Source organism: Pagrus pagrus (genome assembly GCF_965226575.1).
Source record: "Pagrus pagrus genome assembly, chromosome: 20".
Classification (NCBI taxonomy): Eukaryota; Metazoa; Chordata; class Actinopteri; order Spariformes; family Sparidae; genus Pagrus; species Pagrus pagrus.
This window is the reverse complement of record NC_140207.1, coordinates 7,146,583-7,165,009: the sequence shown is the minus strand read 5'-3', so window position 1 is coordinate 7,165,009 and position 18,427 is coordinate 7,146,583. Positions and strand designations below refer to the sequence as shown.

The 18,427-nt window shown below is 41.7% G+C and overlaps 1 protein-coding gene across 1 annotated transcript in view; it reads right to left on the bottom strand.

Annotated features, from left to right (window-relative positions):
• Positions 1-12,820: 12,820 nt before the first annotated feature.
• LOC311249804 (uncharacterized protein) overlaps positions 12,821-18,427 on the bottom strand; it is a gene marked incomplete at its 5' end in the record, with an annotated part of 28,017 nt that continues 22,410 nt past the window's right edge. The window contains 2 exons of the mRNA XM_084341120.1: positions 12,821-13,172; positions 16,979-17,134. Coding sequence (XP_084197246.1) covers positions 13,077-13,172; positions 16,979-17,134 — 252 coding nt within the window. The 3' untranslated portion in view covers positions 12,821-13,076. The remainder of the gene's footprint in view (positions 13,173-16,978; positions 17,135-18,427) is intronic.

Sequence of the window (18,427 nt, the reverse complement as noted above, 5' to 3'; positions counted from 1 at the left end):
TGACTTGTGCTTTTGTGACTAATCTTGGAGGACTACAGCCGCTGAGCCCAATCCCAGGGTCCGTTTTTACATGATTCATGACTACTGTCCAACGAAGCCAAAAGGGACAACATCATTTTCACACCATGTGTCACGGTCTTTAGATTTCAGTGTTGCTTTAATATCCTGCCAGTGTACTTCACAAAGAGGAAAAGGGACAATGAACAGGCCTGTCAGAGTATAACAGCTAACTTAACATTTGCTGTGTAATATCTTTAAAAAAAAAAATGGTTTGAGATTTTGGAAAATGTTTGCTCTTGTACACTTTCTTGTCAAGAGTTATGTGAGAAGATTGATACCATTGTCACATCTTTACAATATTAAGCTACAGCAAGTAGCCAGTTAGCTAGCTGGTTTAGGAACAGGTTAGCTTTCTTTACATTCTGTTGATAAATTTAATACATGTTTGATGGTTTTAAACTTAAAAAGGTTTAATAAAACACATGCCGATAATCTTTAGAAGAAACCAAGCTAGCTGTTTCACCTTCTTCCCTTTATGCTACGCTATGCTAACCATCTCATGGCTCTAGCTTCATATTTAGCATACAGATTTGAGAGTGGTGTCAATTTTCTCGTCTAACATTTGCAAAGAAAGTGAATAAGCACCTTTCCCAAAATATATTTATTTTAAAAAAAATATCTGGTGCATGCAGATTAGCAAGAATTAGCAACACAGAAGTAACAACTCCAGCCACCCTGACTCAATTCCAAGAGTTTGAAGATAGCACTACGAGCGCATGACCTTTAAATGGCTTGCAGAAGTCGATATAGACCCCAGTATTCCCAGAGAAAACCTGGTAATACTGTCTTAGTTCTTTTCCCAATCCACATAGCACATAAAGTATAGACAGGATTAACAAACTCCCTTGGCCCTTATTTTATCTCTTAAAGTCTGGTCTGTTCTTCCGTGACCAGGACGAAATCTACATTTTCTACTCTTGAATCCGAGGCTTCACCACCGGGCAGGCTCTCCTTCTCTGACAAAGGATTTCAGGGAGACAGAGCAGTGTAATCCTTTAACAATCCTAACAGATAGCTCAAGAGATATGAATGATACAGTGAAAGGATGGAATTAATTCTATTGCTTCTTGTCACAGTCTGTCACATCACAAGTTCAGATGTCTTCGATACCATTTCTTTGCACTTTTTTCATTATTGAAGGAAAAAAAAAACCTCTTCCCACGAGTGAATCTATTTGATGGCACAAGTCCCGAGGACGGATGGATTTCTCATCTGTTGGTTGACAGAGACTGTGTGCACGCAGCAGGTTGGATTATTTTACAGCCGCAATCCAAAAACTGATTGCATTTTTGCAATCTGTGGTCTATTTTTTCAACCGTTGTCTCCTTTAAAAAAAGAAAGTTACCGTGGACTTACATCATCAGTCAATGCACTGGACATGCTAGACGATGAGAGCAGCTTTCCTCACAACATACTGCATCTTCAGCCGCCCACTCAAGCACTGGATAAGTGATGAAGCTACCTAGCCAAGAACCGCTAGATCACTGCCCCCTGAATCCTGAACCGTCTCTCTCTTCAGCCCCCGTTGTACGACATGATGTGTGTACAGTAGCCAGGTCTGTTGTGTCATGAGAAAAGTTATTCACTGACTGAGAAAATATCTGAATATACGTGCGGTAAGATAAAGCGTTATTGTGCTGTCGGTGCAGACAAAAGACCCACCGTTTGTGTAACTGGAGTTCGGAGACGGCCGTGATATATCAAGCAGCAACTGATCCTTTGAAAAAAAGCTGTCAGCTAAACTTCTATTTCCTCTCTTTGTGTTTTTTCGGCACTTCTTTGCCAGTTTTTCTTTTGCCTGAGGCGCGACTGATGCAATGTCAAGGAAGATTTGCTTTAAGGCAAATGGCAATATTTATTTTAGCGTGCTGTAGCCTCAGTTTGTGTGCTTTTTTGTGGGTGGCTACAACTTTGAGATTAAAATAACTTTTATTCCAAACAAAACTGTGAGTGTGCTTGTAAAGGCTGGTCATTAACTACAATTATTTCAGTTTGATGGAAATTAATTTAATTTTAATTGTATTCTTTTGTGGGAGTCATTGGCTGCAAGAAGGCCTCCGGCAGTTTCCAGTTTTTGCCAACACAAGATGAATAATTTAATGTAATGTTTTACTTTCTAATCGGAAAACACACACGCACTTGCACACAGTGAGCTGGCAGGAAATCTGCAACATTGGATGCACAATTAAAAGGCTTTAAAAGTGTATCTTTAACCTTCAACAATACAAACTTTCTAGATCAGTTGTGTAATCATACAGCATACACGAAGTGAAATCTCTTGATTGGCAGCCTGTAAACTCCAGGATTGATTTCAATGTGCTTGTAATTGTATCACTGCACAGCCCGATAACATCAATGACCTCCTCACAGATCACTGTGTTCAGCTGAGCTCTCACTGTTCCTCGCTGCAGTGCTAAAGCCTTACGGTGATGCCGCATTTAGTTCTCATGCTCCCAGACTCTGAAACAGCCTCCCTGCAGATTTGAGGATGTGCACTTGTCTTCTTTAACTTTTAAAAGGTAAAACTTTTTTCCACTTTCTTTCACCCAGGATCTTTTACTGTACCCTTTCTCGCCTACTTAAGGATAAGTTAATATCTTTTATTCTGTTGACTACTCTTATATAACCATTACATAAAACTGATAATGATAATAAATTATAAATCCTAACGCCTGGAACCTGATTTTACTGTTTTGGTTCACTCTTCCTGCTGTCATCAGTGTCGATCTTTCTGGCAATAAATGTACTTAACTAACAGAAATACAAGTAAAAGTAAATTTGCTTAGCTACATTCAATTACTGGTTATGTCTAGGTACTAAAACTAGTTGTTTAGGTTTAGAAAAACATTGTGATTTGTCTGACCCAACCATTCATCCTTGACCTCCTCCCTATGTGGACTTTCTCACTATTAATACTGACTTCCTCCTTTACTACTGTAATAATAACTGCAGCCACTAGAGGTCGCGTCCCAACAAGGAACATCAGTATGGCCCGTAATAAGCTGCTTTCACAGTCAGCTTATGTGGTTCTGATGAGGACAGGCTGGCTACCTGTCCAGCACCAAATGACAAAATGAACAACAATCTGGTGAATATACAGCAGCGCAGCATTTAGAAGCTAGACAGCCAGGTATTTCCCTCGAATGTTTGCACAGAACAGAAGTAAATATTGGACTTTGCATTTAGCAGGTGGACAGAAATGCCACTGCAAACAGTTTGCCACATCGGCTTTAAATCATTTATCTGATACCAACATCATATTGTATTGTGCTGCCACAAATTTTCAAAATAAAACCTATTTAAGATTAGACCTCACCCTCACCCGCTTTTTAATCCTCGCCTAAAACCAAACACTGAAGTAAAAAAAAAGCATCAATGAGGCGGTTATGTTTAGTATTTGTCGCACTGATCGTCTTCATGTAGGTGTACTGTACGTCTTTCAGGGGTTTCTTCAGTTTTTTTGTATCTCTAATACTTTTTGTCTTTGCTATCTTTATTTCTAAAAATCCCAAGAAAATGTATGTAAATATCACACAGAGTTATTCTAAGCACTTGAGAATACACCCTCAGGAAAAAGGAAACTGTCGCAGCAGGTGTTTTTAGTAAGCGGGATATGACAAAGATGGTGTTTGACATTGAAACGCTCACAAAAAAAAAATAAAGAAGAGTGCAGCGGAGGAGCAGAGTGCAGCAGCAGAGACAGACCCCGGATGATGTACAGTAGGACATCGGTGACATTTTACACCCCTGACCGGATTTTCTCGTCCTCCGTTCCTCAATGTGACGCTATGAAGATGACAGCACATGTGATGTATGAGCAGCTCTAACCTCTGTCTCCACCACCTCATACCCCTCCTGGGCGTCAAAGCCACGTTCTCCTCCTGTTTTTTTCTGCTTTAAGCAGCCAGTCCTCTCCCCCTCCCCCTCATAATATTCACTGGCCTTTAGGTTTCCATGGTAACAGGCGGAGGAGCTAATATGAGGGCAGAGTCATTGATTTGATTTGCTGAAGATTAATATAGACATAGCATGAACTCCACTGGGAAGAGAAGGTGGGAACCTCGTATGAAGTAGCCGGGATGATGTAGGCGGAGCCGACTTAACTTCATCGTTGTCACCGAGGGGACAAATATTGGTTTATAATTCAATAAATTATTGAACAGCATCTGTTCAATATTTGATAGTATAAAATTAGACTTCTATCTGTGTTTGATGCGCGGAGATAAGGGAGGAGTAATTGATGAGCCTGTGTACACACGGGAATGATATCGAGTTAATATATTTATTTAGCGCCGAACACCACAAGTGTGTCATTGTAGCTCTTTATGTACACCGGGTTTAATTAAGAAGCTATAAAATATATTTGGGTTTAATGAAATGGTCCTACTGAAGTGAAGTATTATCACCGACGGTCAGAGAGAGCAAGTGAAGAAAACCTCAACACATGTTTTTTAAAATAAATCACTTTTTTCCAGGAGGCATTTTAGCGCCGTGGGTTGATACTAACAGGCATTTTCAGCAGAAGACATTTTGACATGTCACAATGGTGAAAAGCGCAGGTGTTAAAAAATAAGTAGCTGCTTCAGTTTAGGTCCTGGTTGTTCCCGCTGCCTCGCTGTCACAATGTCACGGCTTACTGGGACTCCTGAATGGAAAAAGGCGCCAGTGTTAATGTTATTAGTCACACCTGTGTTTGACCCATTATGATAAGTCAAACTGTCTGCTGGGATAAAAGCATACAAGGACAACAAGCTGAACCTTAGATATGGATTATAACTGAAATCACTCGCAGTAATGCTAATGTCATGTTAAATTAAGTCCAATAAATCAATCTGTTGTAATAAATAATTCATACCTCAAACTCTGAATTACACCTGGTAAACTGTGAACACTGCTAATGCTCCAATCTCAATACACCCCTTGCACCTACCACTTAGCCTTACCTCTACATTTTGCGTGGTCACACGATAGGAGTAGGATTTTGCAGTTCTTCTTGGAATGGGAGGGTGAAGCGTTAGAGCGACATGGACCTCCAAATGTAGGTTATGAGAACATTGTGGTCCTTTTTCTTTATAACAAGCATAAAGCAATCGCTACCAGTTTGCTAATGTTTATGTCTCTGCAGCTAACAAGCCAGCTTGGTTACGTCACACTATTACTGCTAATTTCTGCATGACTGTCTCTAATTTGATGTATTTCAATGATGCATACACCGACTTTGATGGAATATGACGCCCAAGATTTAGCTAAAGTCCAACAGTGATGTTGCAGACTGGCAGGGTAGGAGCATGGGCTGCTAATGTTAGCTTATGAAGCACTGCTAGTGGTCAGGTAATGGAGAAGTGTTAGATTGTATTTGCTGGCCAGTGTCCATGCTTTTCTGTCACCGTCAGATAAATGGTTAATAGCATAGTGATAATAACAGGATTAAGACAGTAACGCAAGAGAAATCTCCACAGCTGGAGACGACATATTGGAAATGTGATGTGGTGTTTGTTTACAAAAATGCCATTGACGACTACTGATAAGGTATGAGGGGCTTGAAGTGCTGTCCTATTTCATGGGAGGACATTTCATCACTATTCTGGGGGATAGGGGTAACAATTTAAAATGAAGTCTATTAAAAATAGACTTGAGCCTTCAGTGTGGCAGATGGAAGGAACCAAGTAGGCTGTCCAGAGGGGGGGGGGTTGTATTTACCAGGAATGTAGCACATTATCACAATTTTTTATTTTTCACAAATGAAAACAGAAATCATTCTGAAAATATTTAGATTTCATACAGTTTAAATCTCGCTCTCTCAATTAAATGCGAATGATGCCCTTGAACACATTCGAGCCATCTGCTAAATGCACTGCAAACATAGAATCTCAGCAAGTCGTTAACACACTACGGAAATTTCAGGCTGATTAACAGTAATTAGTGAAGGAATGGTAGAGATTAAGCGATTATCTACAGTGATATTGGTATTATGCAGTCGGAGGTAGAAAACTAAAATGAGCGTCATTATCTTCATTATTTTTCCAAACCATTGTGGCGAGACAAATTTGTGTGTGTTCATTAGTTATACTTCTTAACGTCATTACTTATCTGAATTGAGATCTGTGAAATAAATGTTAGAGATGAGATTCTGAACAATCAATGATATTTCTCAACCAACACAGAGCGATTGGATGATTACGCAAAACCCACAGATTCAAGGTCAAGATCGTGTTTGTGAGCTCCAGCCTCATGAATGAAAGTCTGATGTGCTACATGCCCACTCACCACTCTAAGCTCCACTTTACTTTCTGCCTCGCCACAATGTGGACGTTATCTCAGGGATACTGAGCTGAAAAATATACTGCCAAATCTACAGCTGTACAAAGAGATCTATAAAGATGAACCTCAGGCAGCAGAACAGAACAACAGCGACAACAAAAACTCTTTATCTGAATTACAATCAGTGTTTCGACAACACTTTTTGATTACACGAATTGTGCTGCGCTCGGATGATGTGACCCCTTCTCAAATCCAGCTTCAAAGAGCTCAATCCCAAAACTTCAGCTTTACAATTACCATAGAAATGACAAATCATCGCTGGAAATCTCCTGCAGCTTTTCACCCAACAGTCCCGGGCACATGAAGTGAATGTTAGAGCGGTTTAGCCCACGGTCACAGTCTGATCATGGCTGTGAGGCAGCCGTCTTCAAAGGAAATCGCAGCTGAAGTTTAGGTAATTAGAAAGAGGAGCTATCTACAGCAGGCATCATCATACAGTACGGGGCTGTTGAAAGCCTGCGTTTGTCTCATCTCCTCTCTCCTTCTCCTCTTGGTAACACATATCAAAGGGAATTTCAAGGGTGATTAAAAGTTAAACTGCATCCTTAAAGGGGAATGCCGGTGCTTTTCAGCTTCATGTGTTTCACTTAGGTGCCCCTGCGGTGGCTCGGTTCATTAGCGCATTGTGTGCTACGGCCACCAATCGCCAGGGATGAGAGCGAATACACAGATAAACTGTGCATGTGACGTGAGCTAACAGTTATTTAACGCCCGTGCTCCATTAGTAATGCATTGGAAGAGAAAAGGGCATGAATGTTTTGAAAGGAATCAGGGATGACTCATTTTTGAAATGATTGTCAGATTCGTTGGATAAAAACAAGTCCACGGAAAAGAAATCCACAGTCAGTTTTTTTGGAGATTCTCAGTGGGGCAGCTGCTTATTCTCGGGTGTGGAAACACAATAGTCTTGCTTTACAAGTTTACTTTACTGCAGTTATCTGTACTGATTTGCACACTTCCAACAACAATTTGCCCTTCATTTCCACTGCGAGGCAGGACACTCAAAAATGCTGCTGTTTCCATCACTAAAGTGCACTCAATACCACATTCTGGAGGTAATTTCCCAAAGGATGAGATTCTCTTTCCCTCCTCGTCTCGCTCTCAAACACACACTTCCAGAAATACGCCCATGCAAACGCGCGGTACATGCATGCACGCATGCTTATGTGCTTTATTTATCTTTGTGCTGAGCAAACACCCTGCTGTGTCTCACTTGTTTCTTGTGTCATGATGATGAAAGGCACCTGCTGTTCTCAGCAGAAACCCCTCTCCACCCTATGTTACTCACATCCTGCCTGCATTATTCACAAGTCGAGTGGTAATTCAGTCACTTCTCGGAGAGTCTCGACTTTCATGACATGGGCTGAAGGGAAATGCAGGACAGCTGAGTGGATCCACGCCCTCGTGTAACCTTTTTTTTCGCAGAGAGAAAATGGAGCAATAATGTGGATGACTTTCTAGTCAATTTATGTTCACCTTGTATAATGTTATTCTCCCCTGGCTGTCTGAGCTAACCCAATTTCAGACTGTATGAAATGTTTTTCCAATAATTTTATGAGGCGCCCTGTAACTTAATTACTTTGTTGTGAGGCAGTGCAGAAATTGCTGCACTGAAGTTAGACCCGCCAGCTTCAGTGCAAGATTCCCTGCAGACTTTTATTTAGATTTTTGTCAAAATCTGTTGTAGAAAGAAGTGCAGGGGTTCTTATGAGTGGGTGTGACAATGTGGCTCAAACAGCTTTTAATCAGCATTTAAGCAATGTGTTTGTATGTGTCCAGGAGTGTAATATGGTCTTTTACTGTTTACATGAAAGGCCCTGAAAATCCATTTTCTCAATCATATTCTAACTTTGGGTGATTTTCTGCCAAATTGCATAATTTTTGACTACTTCACAGGAGATATATGTCTTTCATATTCATCTCGCTGTTTAAAAGTGTGTGGAGCTCTGTGATGTCATGTATTTCTGTGCACCGATCAGGATTTAGCAATACTTCAATCGAAATCCAATGAAAATTGTACCCTATAGGGTATATTTTCAACCAAACCTCACTGGTTAACAGATTTTGACCGCTAAGACGTTAATTTATAGTATGTAAGGATGTTTTTTCCCCCTCAAGTTTAACTTAAAGCTTCATTTACTTAGTATTTACTGTTTTGGGGAGAAATTCTGTCCTCTGGTGGTGCTGAATCGAGTTTGGAGCGTTGTCTGCGGCGTTGTCAGCTCCAAGCTGAGTTGATAAAAGACTAATAAATGTCATATCCTGATCTCCATGAAACTTGAACATGTGGGAAACTGCCTCCCTCAGTGAGGAAGATAGAAACAACGCCACCTTCCTCACAATTCAGCCTCTTGGCAAGCTCCGCCTCTGCCAAGCCCAGTGAGCCAAACACGGAAGAAGGATTCTGACATTTTCGGGGACCTAGCGAAACAAGAGCCACCACTAGAGCTGATAGTTTGTTTGCCCAGCTGCCAGCTTTGCCTTACACCTGTTATCTCCAGGATTGCCTGCCTGCCAGCCCGTCTTGCCAATCCACCAAGCCTGCCAGTCTGCCCAGCTCACGTCCTCGTGATCTCCTCTGCCAAGATTTTTCCTAGTTTTCTCCACCTCACATCTTCCAACAATGTTTAAATCGAGAGGTTTACACAGGTTTGCTTGATGGTACGTTTCATAGTCAGAGTCAGAGAGTGAGGAACGAAGTTGTCAGAGGAAACTATCCGGTTCTTTCTCTTATTTTCCCCTTTCCTCTTTGTAACGTTAATGTCAGCAGTCCACATTACTGTAGATAAACACCTGACGACGGAGGTCATCTCCACAGATCGCTGCTGCAGTCAGGTTGATAAACAGGAGTGAAGATAAATCCACTTTTCAATCCCAAAAGCAAAGGAAGGAGCTGTCCTCCTGTTGGTAAACACTCCAGATCAGAGCAGGTCTGGCTCTGCACCCGACTCTCTCATCGCCTGGCCATCCCGACACAACACTCAGCAAGTGGCCCCTTCATGTCACTTCAGGGTAGTTTTAGTTCATATCTGCTGCACTTTCGGGGAATCTGTATGTGTTTTACCAACTTGAAACTTATTACATTTATTACTGCACTGACTGTAGTATATGCATAACATCAATTCAGGCTTATACTGGTGTAACGATAATGCAACGGTGTAATGATAGACTGCACTCACTCATATGCAAACTACATATACGAAGCTATATTAGTATGTAAATAGGGCACAGATGAAGAGTCTGCTCAGCTCGACTTCCAGGTTTGTTTGTGTATGATCTGTCTGTGTCTGATGTTCAGTTTTGATGTCAGATTCACACTAACTTACATATTTTTGAATTCACTCTCTACAAAACCGTACACTCATATTGCAATGGACTGGGGACTGAGACAGAGTCTTTTGTCTCACTCTGTGAATGCTGAGTGACAGACTGATGTAGCGATGGAGCATAGCAAAGAAATAGTTTAATGCTAATGTTCAGAGATGTTCCTCTTTGACATTTAAATAAGGTGTCAAGGACTGTGGAGAGGTTCATCTGTCCTTCTGTCACCAGAGAGTCAAGAGTCTTCCCTGGCTAATATTAGACATCTCTCTTCTCCCTATTCTTTATCTGCTCTCAACTGGTGGGATTTGTGCATCACTGATGACACTGACATGTCCACTTCAAAACACTTTACTGTACTGTATGTCCTACAAATTGAATCAAGAGTGTTACACAACATGTTTTGTGCAAGAAAATCCTGTTTCCAATTGAAAAAAAGGATAGTGCGTAAAATAATGTGATTAAAATACATCTAAATGTAGTCTTCCTTAGTTGACATGCAGCTTACAGTACATGCAAATACAAGTGTTTTCTATTTGCACTCACAGTGTATAGCACGTTACCACTTACCGACATAACAGCCGCATACAGCCTGATGTGTTTTTCTGTTGTGTCTGATGAGATTCTCAGCAGGGCACAAAAGGACTCTCCCACCACCTTCGCACCAACCTTCACTCACTGCTACGCTTTTTCCTGACAAAAAAAAAAAAAACTCCCTTTCATTTAAATGTATGCAAAAATGGCTTAAAGGCATGCACCAGCAGACACAGTTTGCCACTGGTGGAAATGCAGGCGAGGAGATGAGAGAGCAGCTAATGTGCAATTCTTCCCTCCGAGGCTTGCCTCAGGAAAGAGACAAAATCAGACTTCACCGTCAACAATTGTTGAATATTAGAATGTCTATCTATCTATCTATCTATCTATCTATCCATCCATCCATCCATCCATCCATCCATCCGTGTGTCTGTCAAGCATATTTAATTGAGAAGATATTCACTCAGTGTGAAGGAGACACTGTTTGTGCCCTTGATTAAAGTGATACTCCGCCCTGTATCCATCAAACACACCCCCTGGCAGGCTTTAAAGGCAGCTGTGTAAAGTTAGTAGGTTTGTCCTTCACACTGCATGGCAGCTGTGAAGCCTGGTTACAATGGATTCTGATATTGACCAGTTTACACCGTGCAGAAAACACTGCAAAATGTCGACTGAAATAAACTACTCTACTGCTCCATCCTTTATATGCAAAGAGTACATCTGCATTACTAATTAATCTGATTACGTTTTGATTCAGCGAATCAAATCGATCAAAATGTCAAAAAACAAAATGTTACACCTCCCCACGGCCCAAGTTGATGCCCTTAAATTGCTTGTTTTGTATAACAAACAGTCTAAAACTCCAAATATCCCTTTGTATATTTATTGGTATATACAGTATTACTTGGTTAGGTTTAGGCTAAAACATAAAATGTACTTGGCCACAAACAATCTCTGCATCTTCAACAAGCTCGACTGGGTTGTGCATGAGAATGAAGATGAAGATTGTGCATTCATCTTACATAGATATGAATGCTTGACATTATTGATGAGCAGGGGTGGAGAGGCTTGCTCAGCTTTTATTCATTCGCTTCATTGCCCACATCTTAAAATTCAACTCCACGACCTCAGTGCAGCTTAATTACCACTATCTTAAACAGTGAAGTGTATGAGTACCATTTGAAATTCTGTAGTAATTGTTTCACCACAGATATTTAAAGTTGCATGACTGCAGTGTGTGTGCTACTGATTTGGTTTGCAAGCCAGCATTAGAGAGAATATCACAGCAGCCAGAAGGCGTTAGCTCCATGTACAGCGGTTCGAGTCACTGAGTTGTTTCAGTGTTGTTCAGTTCTCCAGACTCCTTATCAATGCTCACAAATGCCTTCGTGTCGAAATCCGCATGCAGCAAGGCTGTTATTACTGCGTGTTGAAAGCAGGTGCCTCAATCGCTTTTTGAATTTGGCAGTTGGAGCGTGCTACGGCCCGGCAGCACACACATTCATCATGACAAAAACGTGGAAAATAACCAGAATTATCCTTCAACGCTTAAGTGTTAAGTTCCTGAGCAGAGTCAGTGGTGAAATTCCTGATGGCAAGGAGGAGCAGGTGGCGGAGGAGGATATGTGACATTTGTGTGACATTAACTTAAAGCTGAAATCTATAATTATATCTCCTTTTCATTAAAAAGTCCCAATTATGTCAGTCTGCGTGGAGTGTGGTTAATTTACTGTGGATGGAGAAGCTCTCACCGCTACTGAGATCAGGTTTGTCAGGTCCCACTTTTATAGTTGACACTATCACTGCTGTTTATCCTCATCAACTCAATGTGGACTAAATATCACACTAACCTAGCTAGTCACACAAAGTAAAGATTAATTAAATGAGTCACTTCACTTGAAGTGAACAGCCATACCAATTAGGAGGAAGAAAAGACACTGTTGTGCTGAAAACACAAGATACATTTGTGTTTTGCTTTGCTTACAAGTGTAAGCATGTGACTTGTACGTACACATATACATGTCAGAAAAAAGATAGATTAATTAATGAACTAATATTCACAAGAAGATATATTCTACAAAAAAAGTACTCACTGTGAAGAATGGCAATTATCGATGCATTAATATCTACATCACTTTAACGTTACAGCTGGTAAGGGTGGGGCTTATTTTTACTATATAGTGGAGTGGAAGTAGAAAGTAGAAAAAAAACTAAAATATTCAAGTAGAAGTACATTAATTGTATTGATTTACAGTACTTGAGCAAATGTACTTTGTTACTCAGAGGGAAATGTCTGCCTAAAGTTTGCTGGTATTAGCCAACATATCCACCATTAGCTACTGGCTTTTATAGATGAATTCAGCTTTTAACTCTTTAGAGTTTCTGCTGCTTCTTCGTTAAAAAGTTACACATCTGACTTCATAATCAGAGACAAACCGCCTGATAGCATTAAACAAATTCAAAAGTGTGTGTGGGCGCTTTCCAAAGTCTAGTATTTCCCACATATTAGGCAACACAGTGGCACTGATTTCAGGCCCCATGCACACAAGCTCCAATATCTCTCAGCTGACTCGTTACCCAAAAATTCGGAAAGCTGCAAAGACTTTTATTTTCGCCCTGTCTGAGTTCCTCTCAGGGTAGAGTCAAAAGGGCAGAAGTAGTTCAGTGAGATTGTATTAAAAGTGGAACTTCTACAATGGTCTCATCAGTATATGGCCGTGTATCATTTGTTCACACCTTCTGCAATTGAATCGCGCCGCTAAAGTGACTCTCCGTGGTGCCTTGTTGCAGTAGCACCGTCCCATCAGACTTGCAGAGAATGAGCAACGTTATTGCCTGGCCTAGTTCCTCTGGAGGCATGCTAATGGAAGTATTTGGCAGCTTGCCTCCGGAGGCAGGAGGGATGGACTTGTTTCACTTGATGTCAGTGTGGGGATCTGGAGGAGAGAAGAGAATTACAGGTTGGCATCGCTTCAATTGGCAGGAGGGGAGCAAAAGAAAAGATACCATGCAATGTTTCAACCACTAGACACAGAGTCGAGCGCTGATTATTTTGGGGATTGTTTCAGTTCAATTTTTTTTTTCCCCAGGTCCTTTAAGGTTACACCACCATGCAGGATCTGTCAAAAAGACATAAACAGCTCAATTTAGATGTATCTCCATCTGTTAAAGGTGAGCTATTAGTGATCCACGTTTCCCATTCCAACATAGAAACGCTGCTGATTTGTACTGTAATTGAAACATTGGGAACTAATGGCTCGCACATATGGTGCTGGCTTGTTGTTAGTGCCACTCGGTGTCTTCTCTGGAGCAAACAGCTGTGGGTGCTGATTACAGGGAACGGCCTTGAAACGCCTTGCCAGAACTTTTGTTTTTGTCCCCGCATGGCTGTTACAGACCATAGTCACATGGCGGCCATTTTCTTCTAACGTCCCGCTCAGGGTGGAAGCTCAAATGCTGGGATAGGTGAAATGATAACAATTTGTCAGATTTCCTACGTTTACACAACTTGAAACCCGTCACACAGCAGTACAACCCTGAGCGTGATGCCAAAGGAAAATGGCTGCAGTGCGAGTATGGTCACCTTGTTGCCCTGTGGTGTGTCACTGAGTGTTGACTTCCTTTTTTCCAGCAGCTTGTTGTCATTTCTATCTTAATATCAATAATGTCTAATGCACAGAATTCGCAATGCCCTCCAGACTGTGATGTCCTTAATGAGCCAAGACTAATGCCCGTTCATAAGGCTATCGCTGGACACAAGGGTATTGTGTTGGCTCACAATGAGGCCAGCATGACTATGACTGCCTCGATGGAAATATTAATGCGTCACCTGTCTGTCTTTCCCACAGCAACTGGCACTGTGTCTGAATTCAGCTGCATATATTTTCATTTCGAGTGCACCTTCTGGAAGTGTGTTTCCAAGTACTATTCTCAATGGTACTAGCTTGTAATGACATTATAATCTCTGAGAATACTGATAGTGCTCCAATAGCTCTCCTCCTTGGCGTGTCCCAAGGCTGCAAGCATGAGACCGGTGTGAGCTGAGCACTGATGCTTGGCAGTCCTAGACGCCTGCAGCTCCACCATCTATCAGCTCAGCTTAGGCGGCTTCCACTGCTCAGGCTGACACGTACTGCCCTGACGGGAGATTCAGGGACATATAACTCTTGTACATGTTAAGTTTTATTTCCCTACAGGAAGCATTCTGCTGAAATAGCCTCATATTCTTCTTATAAAAGTGACTTGGTGAACGCTCGAACGTTGCAATATCGCTTGGTACGCCCACAAACACGACTGCCTTCTTTGTGACGCGACGGTGCCGCAGAACTGCTTGTGATTCGAAGACGGTTAACACAATTTGTGTGACACGGTATCGTATCATCAAAACAGAAATTTCCTTTTAATGGTTTGACAATCAATCCCAACTCTGACTGCCGACGTGCCGGGGTAAAATAAAAATGCCAAGTTCATTACTAACAGCTGCCACAGCCCGAAGAAAACTAAGCCTTGATATCAGAGGGAGCCGAGATAAGAGAGGAGGATTAGTAGCCTGTCGACATGCTGAGGAGAAATCAGACGGCCCAGTGAAGCTGTCTGTGGCATCAAAGGTCGTCCTTATTAAAGATTATTATGAAAGGGCTTGGAGATACTGTCAGATGAGTGGATTACTGTGAAAATACAGTCAAAAAATGGCGACAGGAGGCAGGAAGGTCAGGATTGCTGGGTGATCAACCGAGAGGGAGAGGGTTTCATCTCGGGTGCACACAATGCCTCTGTCAAAGGTGCCCCAAAGGTGCTCCTAAGTATATTTGTCACTGATGATTAGGAATCGCCGGGCTATAGAGCAGGGTTTTATGAATGCCAATACTGACTGCTTAAGGTGCTTCATCACTGTTTACTTAGAATCCAATTTATCATCGACCTGCAATGGGAAAGTCAGCAAAATTGTCCACTTACACAGAAAGTGCTGCATCAGACAAAGTTTAATGGCTGCACTAATGCCTGCAGCCAGAAAATGGCTCTATCATCGAGCATTGATCACGACGGACTAAATATAGAGGACTACATTGTAGCATAAGTAACAGCTTGGATGTAAGGCCACTTCAGCAACAGTAGATCAAATTGCGAGGGATATATTATCCTTCTGTGGGTTATAAAATTGCCATTTGCGGGACTTTTTCATTAAAAATGTGGCAGCGAAAACCGGTTTATCTGATTCCTCCAGACGGACGATTTCCTGCAGGTGAGTTAAAAAAAAAAAAAAAAGAACAAAGTTAATCTGTTATGATGTTGGCCGTTTGAACGAATCATCGATTCAAATCAAAAACCTAACAGTATTTTCCACTCTGCCTCCCGAGGATGCTTCCGAAATGCAAAAGACGACTGGAGGTGTATTGCGCGGCGGCTTTGTAGAGATTATCCGGCCTGTAAAAGGTGATAGAGGATACTTTTCTTCTCCCCCTCTTCTTCCTGTATGCTGCTGTGCTGTGGCTACAAATTGGAGCCTCTGTAATGGGATGCAGAACAGTGACAAATGGTTTCTTTTACAGTATATAGGCTCATCCCTCTGACTTTGCCTCTGCCCTTGACATTTACTGTTGGGGACCGATGTTCACAACAGTTTGACTTATAATGGCAGGGTATTAAAACACTTAGGCCATTCCTTTTCCCTCTGGATGTGAAGCTAAACATCTTGATCAGGAGTGTGACGCTGCTGACATTATGCAGTCGGGTCCGGTCTGTCTCTCTCTCTTTCTCTGTCAGGTGTATGACTTCCCTCTTTAGCTTTACTGAACATGTGTCTGCCAGCGTAATCATCTGATTATAATCAGATGCGGTATTAACTTCTGCATCTAGATGTGCTATCCGGATCTGATTACTGGCTTATCCTTGCATGTCTATCTGATATTAATAAGATCGTTATCATGATCCTGCCCGTACGGTGATCATATCTCAATATGGGTATTAGGGAGGAGGAGCTGGCGGACATGTAAATCACAAACAATGTACATGACAACAGGGGATGGAGCCGGTTTGTTTCATTCACCCGCTGCATGAAACTTTTTCGGTTCTTTTGGATTAGAGCCATGGTCGGGGCCATAGTTTCTAATTTGCACAAACCTCAGTCAGATAAAGGATCAATGAGTCGGGCAGATTAGACTAACATATTCAACTAAACCCGTCTGCCCCTGGACTTTCTCTGCTACTAGGGGATGGAGAGGGGGGGTGGCAGTTTAACAAGGGGATGAATGTTTTTTTTAGACTGAATGTCATGCAATCATAGTCTTTTTAGGGTAGAAGGAATATAATCTGTTAAAGGGGCAATTTGCATGACCGCATTTTAATTTTAAGCATTCAAAAATGACATCATCAACAGTGCACGAAGACACAACAATGCCGACATTATGTCAAATATGTCTATGTATTGTGTTGCAGAGATGCTACTGAAGTTAGCAGGCTAGCCAGCTAGCACGGTCCTGTCCTGTCTCATAATACCACAAGAGGTGATAGCCGAGTTCGAGAGCAGCAAGTTTTCTACTTCGTGGAACTGAACACAAGTATTTCTCGTTTACCAAACTCAGACGAGCTTTACCGCCTCGTTAATTCATCATAAAACACATTTCATTCAAACTTGACATAAACAAAACATAACTCCCCAAAACAGTGTTGGTTTGTCTTTCCACAATCACCTCTGGTTTGCCCTAAATAAACCCTCAGTTCATTGAGTAAAATGTAAAAATACTTCAGCTGCACAGGCCATTTCATCCGCCGCTTGACATCCGGCTCTCTCTCCTCTGACACTTCGCGCTTCTCCTGTCAACGCCCGCCGTGTCCTCATCCTGCCACTCACATCCTCCTTATCCAGCGGCTGATATGTGCTTTTTGCAGTCTGAGCTTCCTGTGAACCACATAAATCTTTTAATCAAGCTGTTCCATTAACTGGGCTTCAATGCAAGCATGCACACTTCAATAATTTTCTGCTGAAAGGGCACGGAGGTCTCCTAACTTGCCACTTGCTCCGCAACTGTATGGAGGAGAAGCACTTCTTTTTTTGACAAAGTCTCTGTGCAGTACTTCACACTATTTGCACTCGATTCAGCTGTTCAAATATCCTGTTGAATGATTTTTATGACACTGTGGGGAGGCCCTGCGGTCTGCTGCCCAGGTATTCTGTACATAAAAGAGTAATTTCTTTTAATTGTGTCTCTCCCCGGGCCAAGTTGGCCATTTGGCCGACCTGAAGGAAGATGTGGGTTGTAGAGTCCTTGTGGCAGAGCTGACGGGGACGGCCTCCACCTTAATTACATTAAGTACAAGCTCTGATTGTTAACAAACCAACTGACAGGTGAATGTTATCCAGTTCTATTAATGTTTCTCTGTAATGCATCATGATGAAGAACAGATCAAGGTTGCGAGTTGTATCCTCTGAGTTTGGGCACGAGAAGGCTGCACGTTCTTTTGAACCGGACAGGTTTTTTCAGCGCTCAGAGGACCGAGCTTCTTAATTAAAACACATTTCATACCTTTTATCTGTGCTGCACCAACAGGTTTAACAGTTTTGTTGTTTTAAATTAACTGCCAACTATGAAATGAACAATCTTCCAATGTAATTACACCCAAATTTAAAGGATGGTGCCTATGGGAGACTGTCTTCCTGAGAAAAAACGTATCAAGCATCAGTCTTTTGAGTAAGTGCCGACATACAGTATATTTAAGTCCAAGTGACAAAGCCCTCTAATGGCTGTAATTAGTTTAACAGCAATAAATGAGGTAGTTATGTGACAAAGCACGACAAAGTCCCTGTAGAGAGGAGGTTGAAGCGCATAGATCAACAAAACATTGGTTCCATTTCCCCGACCATGAATCAACTTTTTTTAACCCAAAAAAGTTATGTAGGACATATGTTATATGTGGACGTGTCTCAAGATAGTGTAGGCAGTCATAAACATGGGTGTCTTTCCCATCTCTACCATCCATCCCATGTTATATTAATGTTACATAATCTTTAGAATTAAATTTCATCCCCTTTCATCATCTGTTTGGCCTGTATGCCTGAAGAGTATCAGCAACCGACAGCTTGTTTGAAGCGTGTGGGGCATGAAAATGCGTGCTTCGCAACCTCTTTAAGCTTGAAATTAGCCTTAAATTGTCCATATTTGCAACCTGTATTAGACTTAACACAACCTACCAT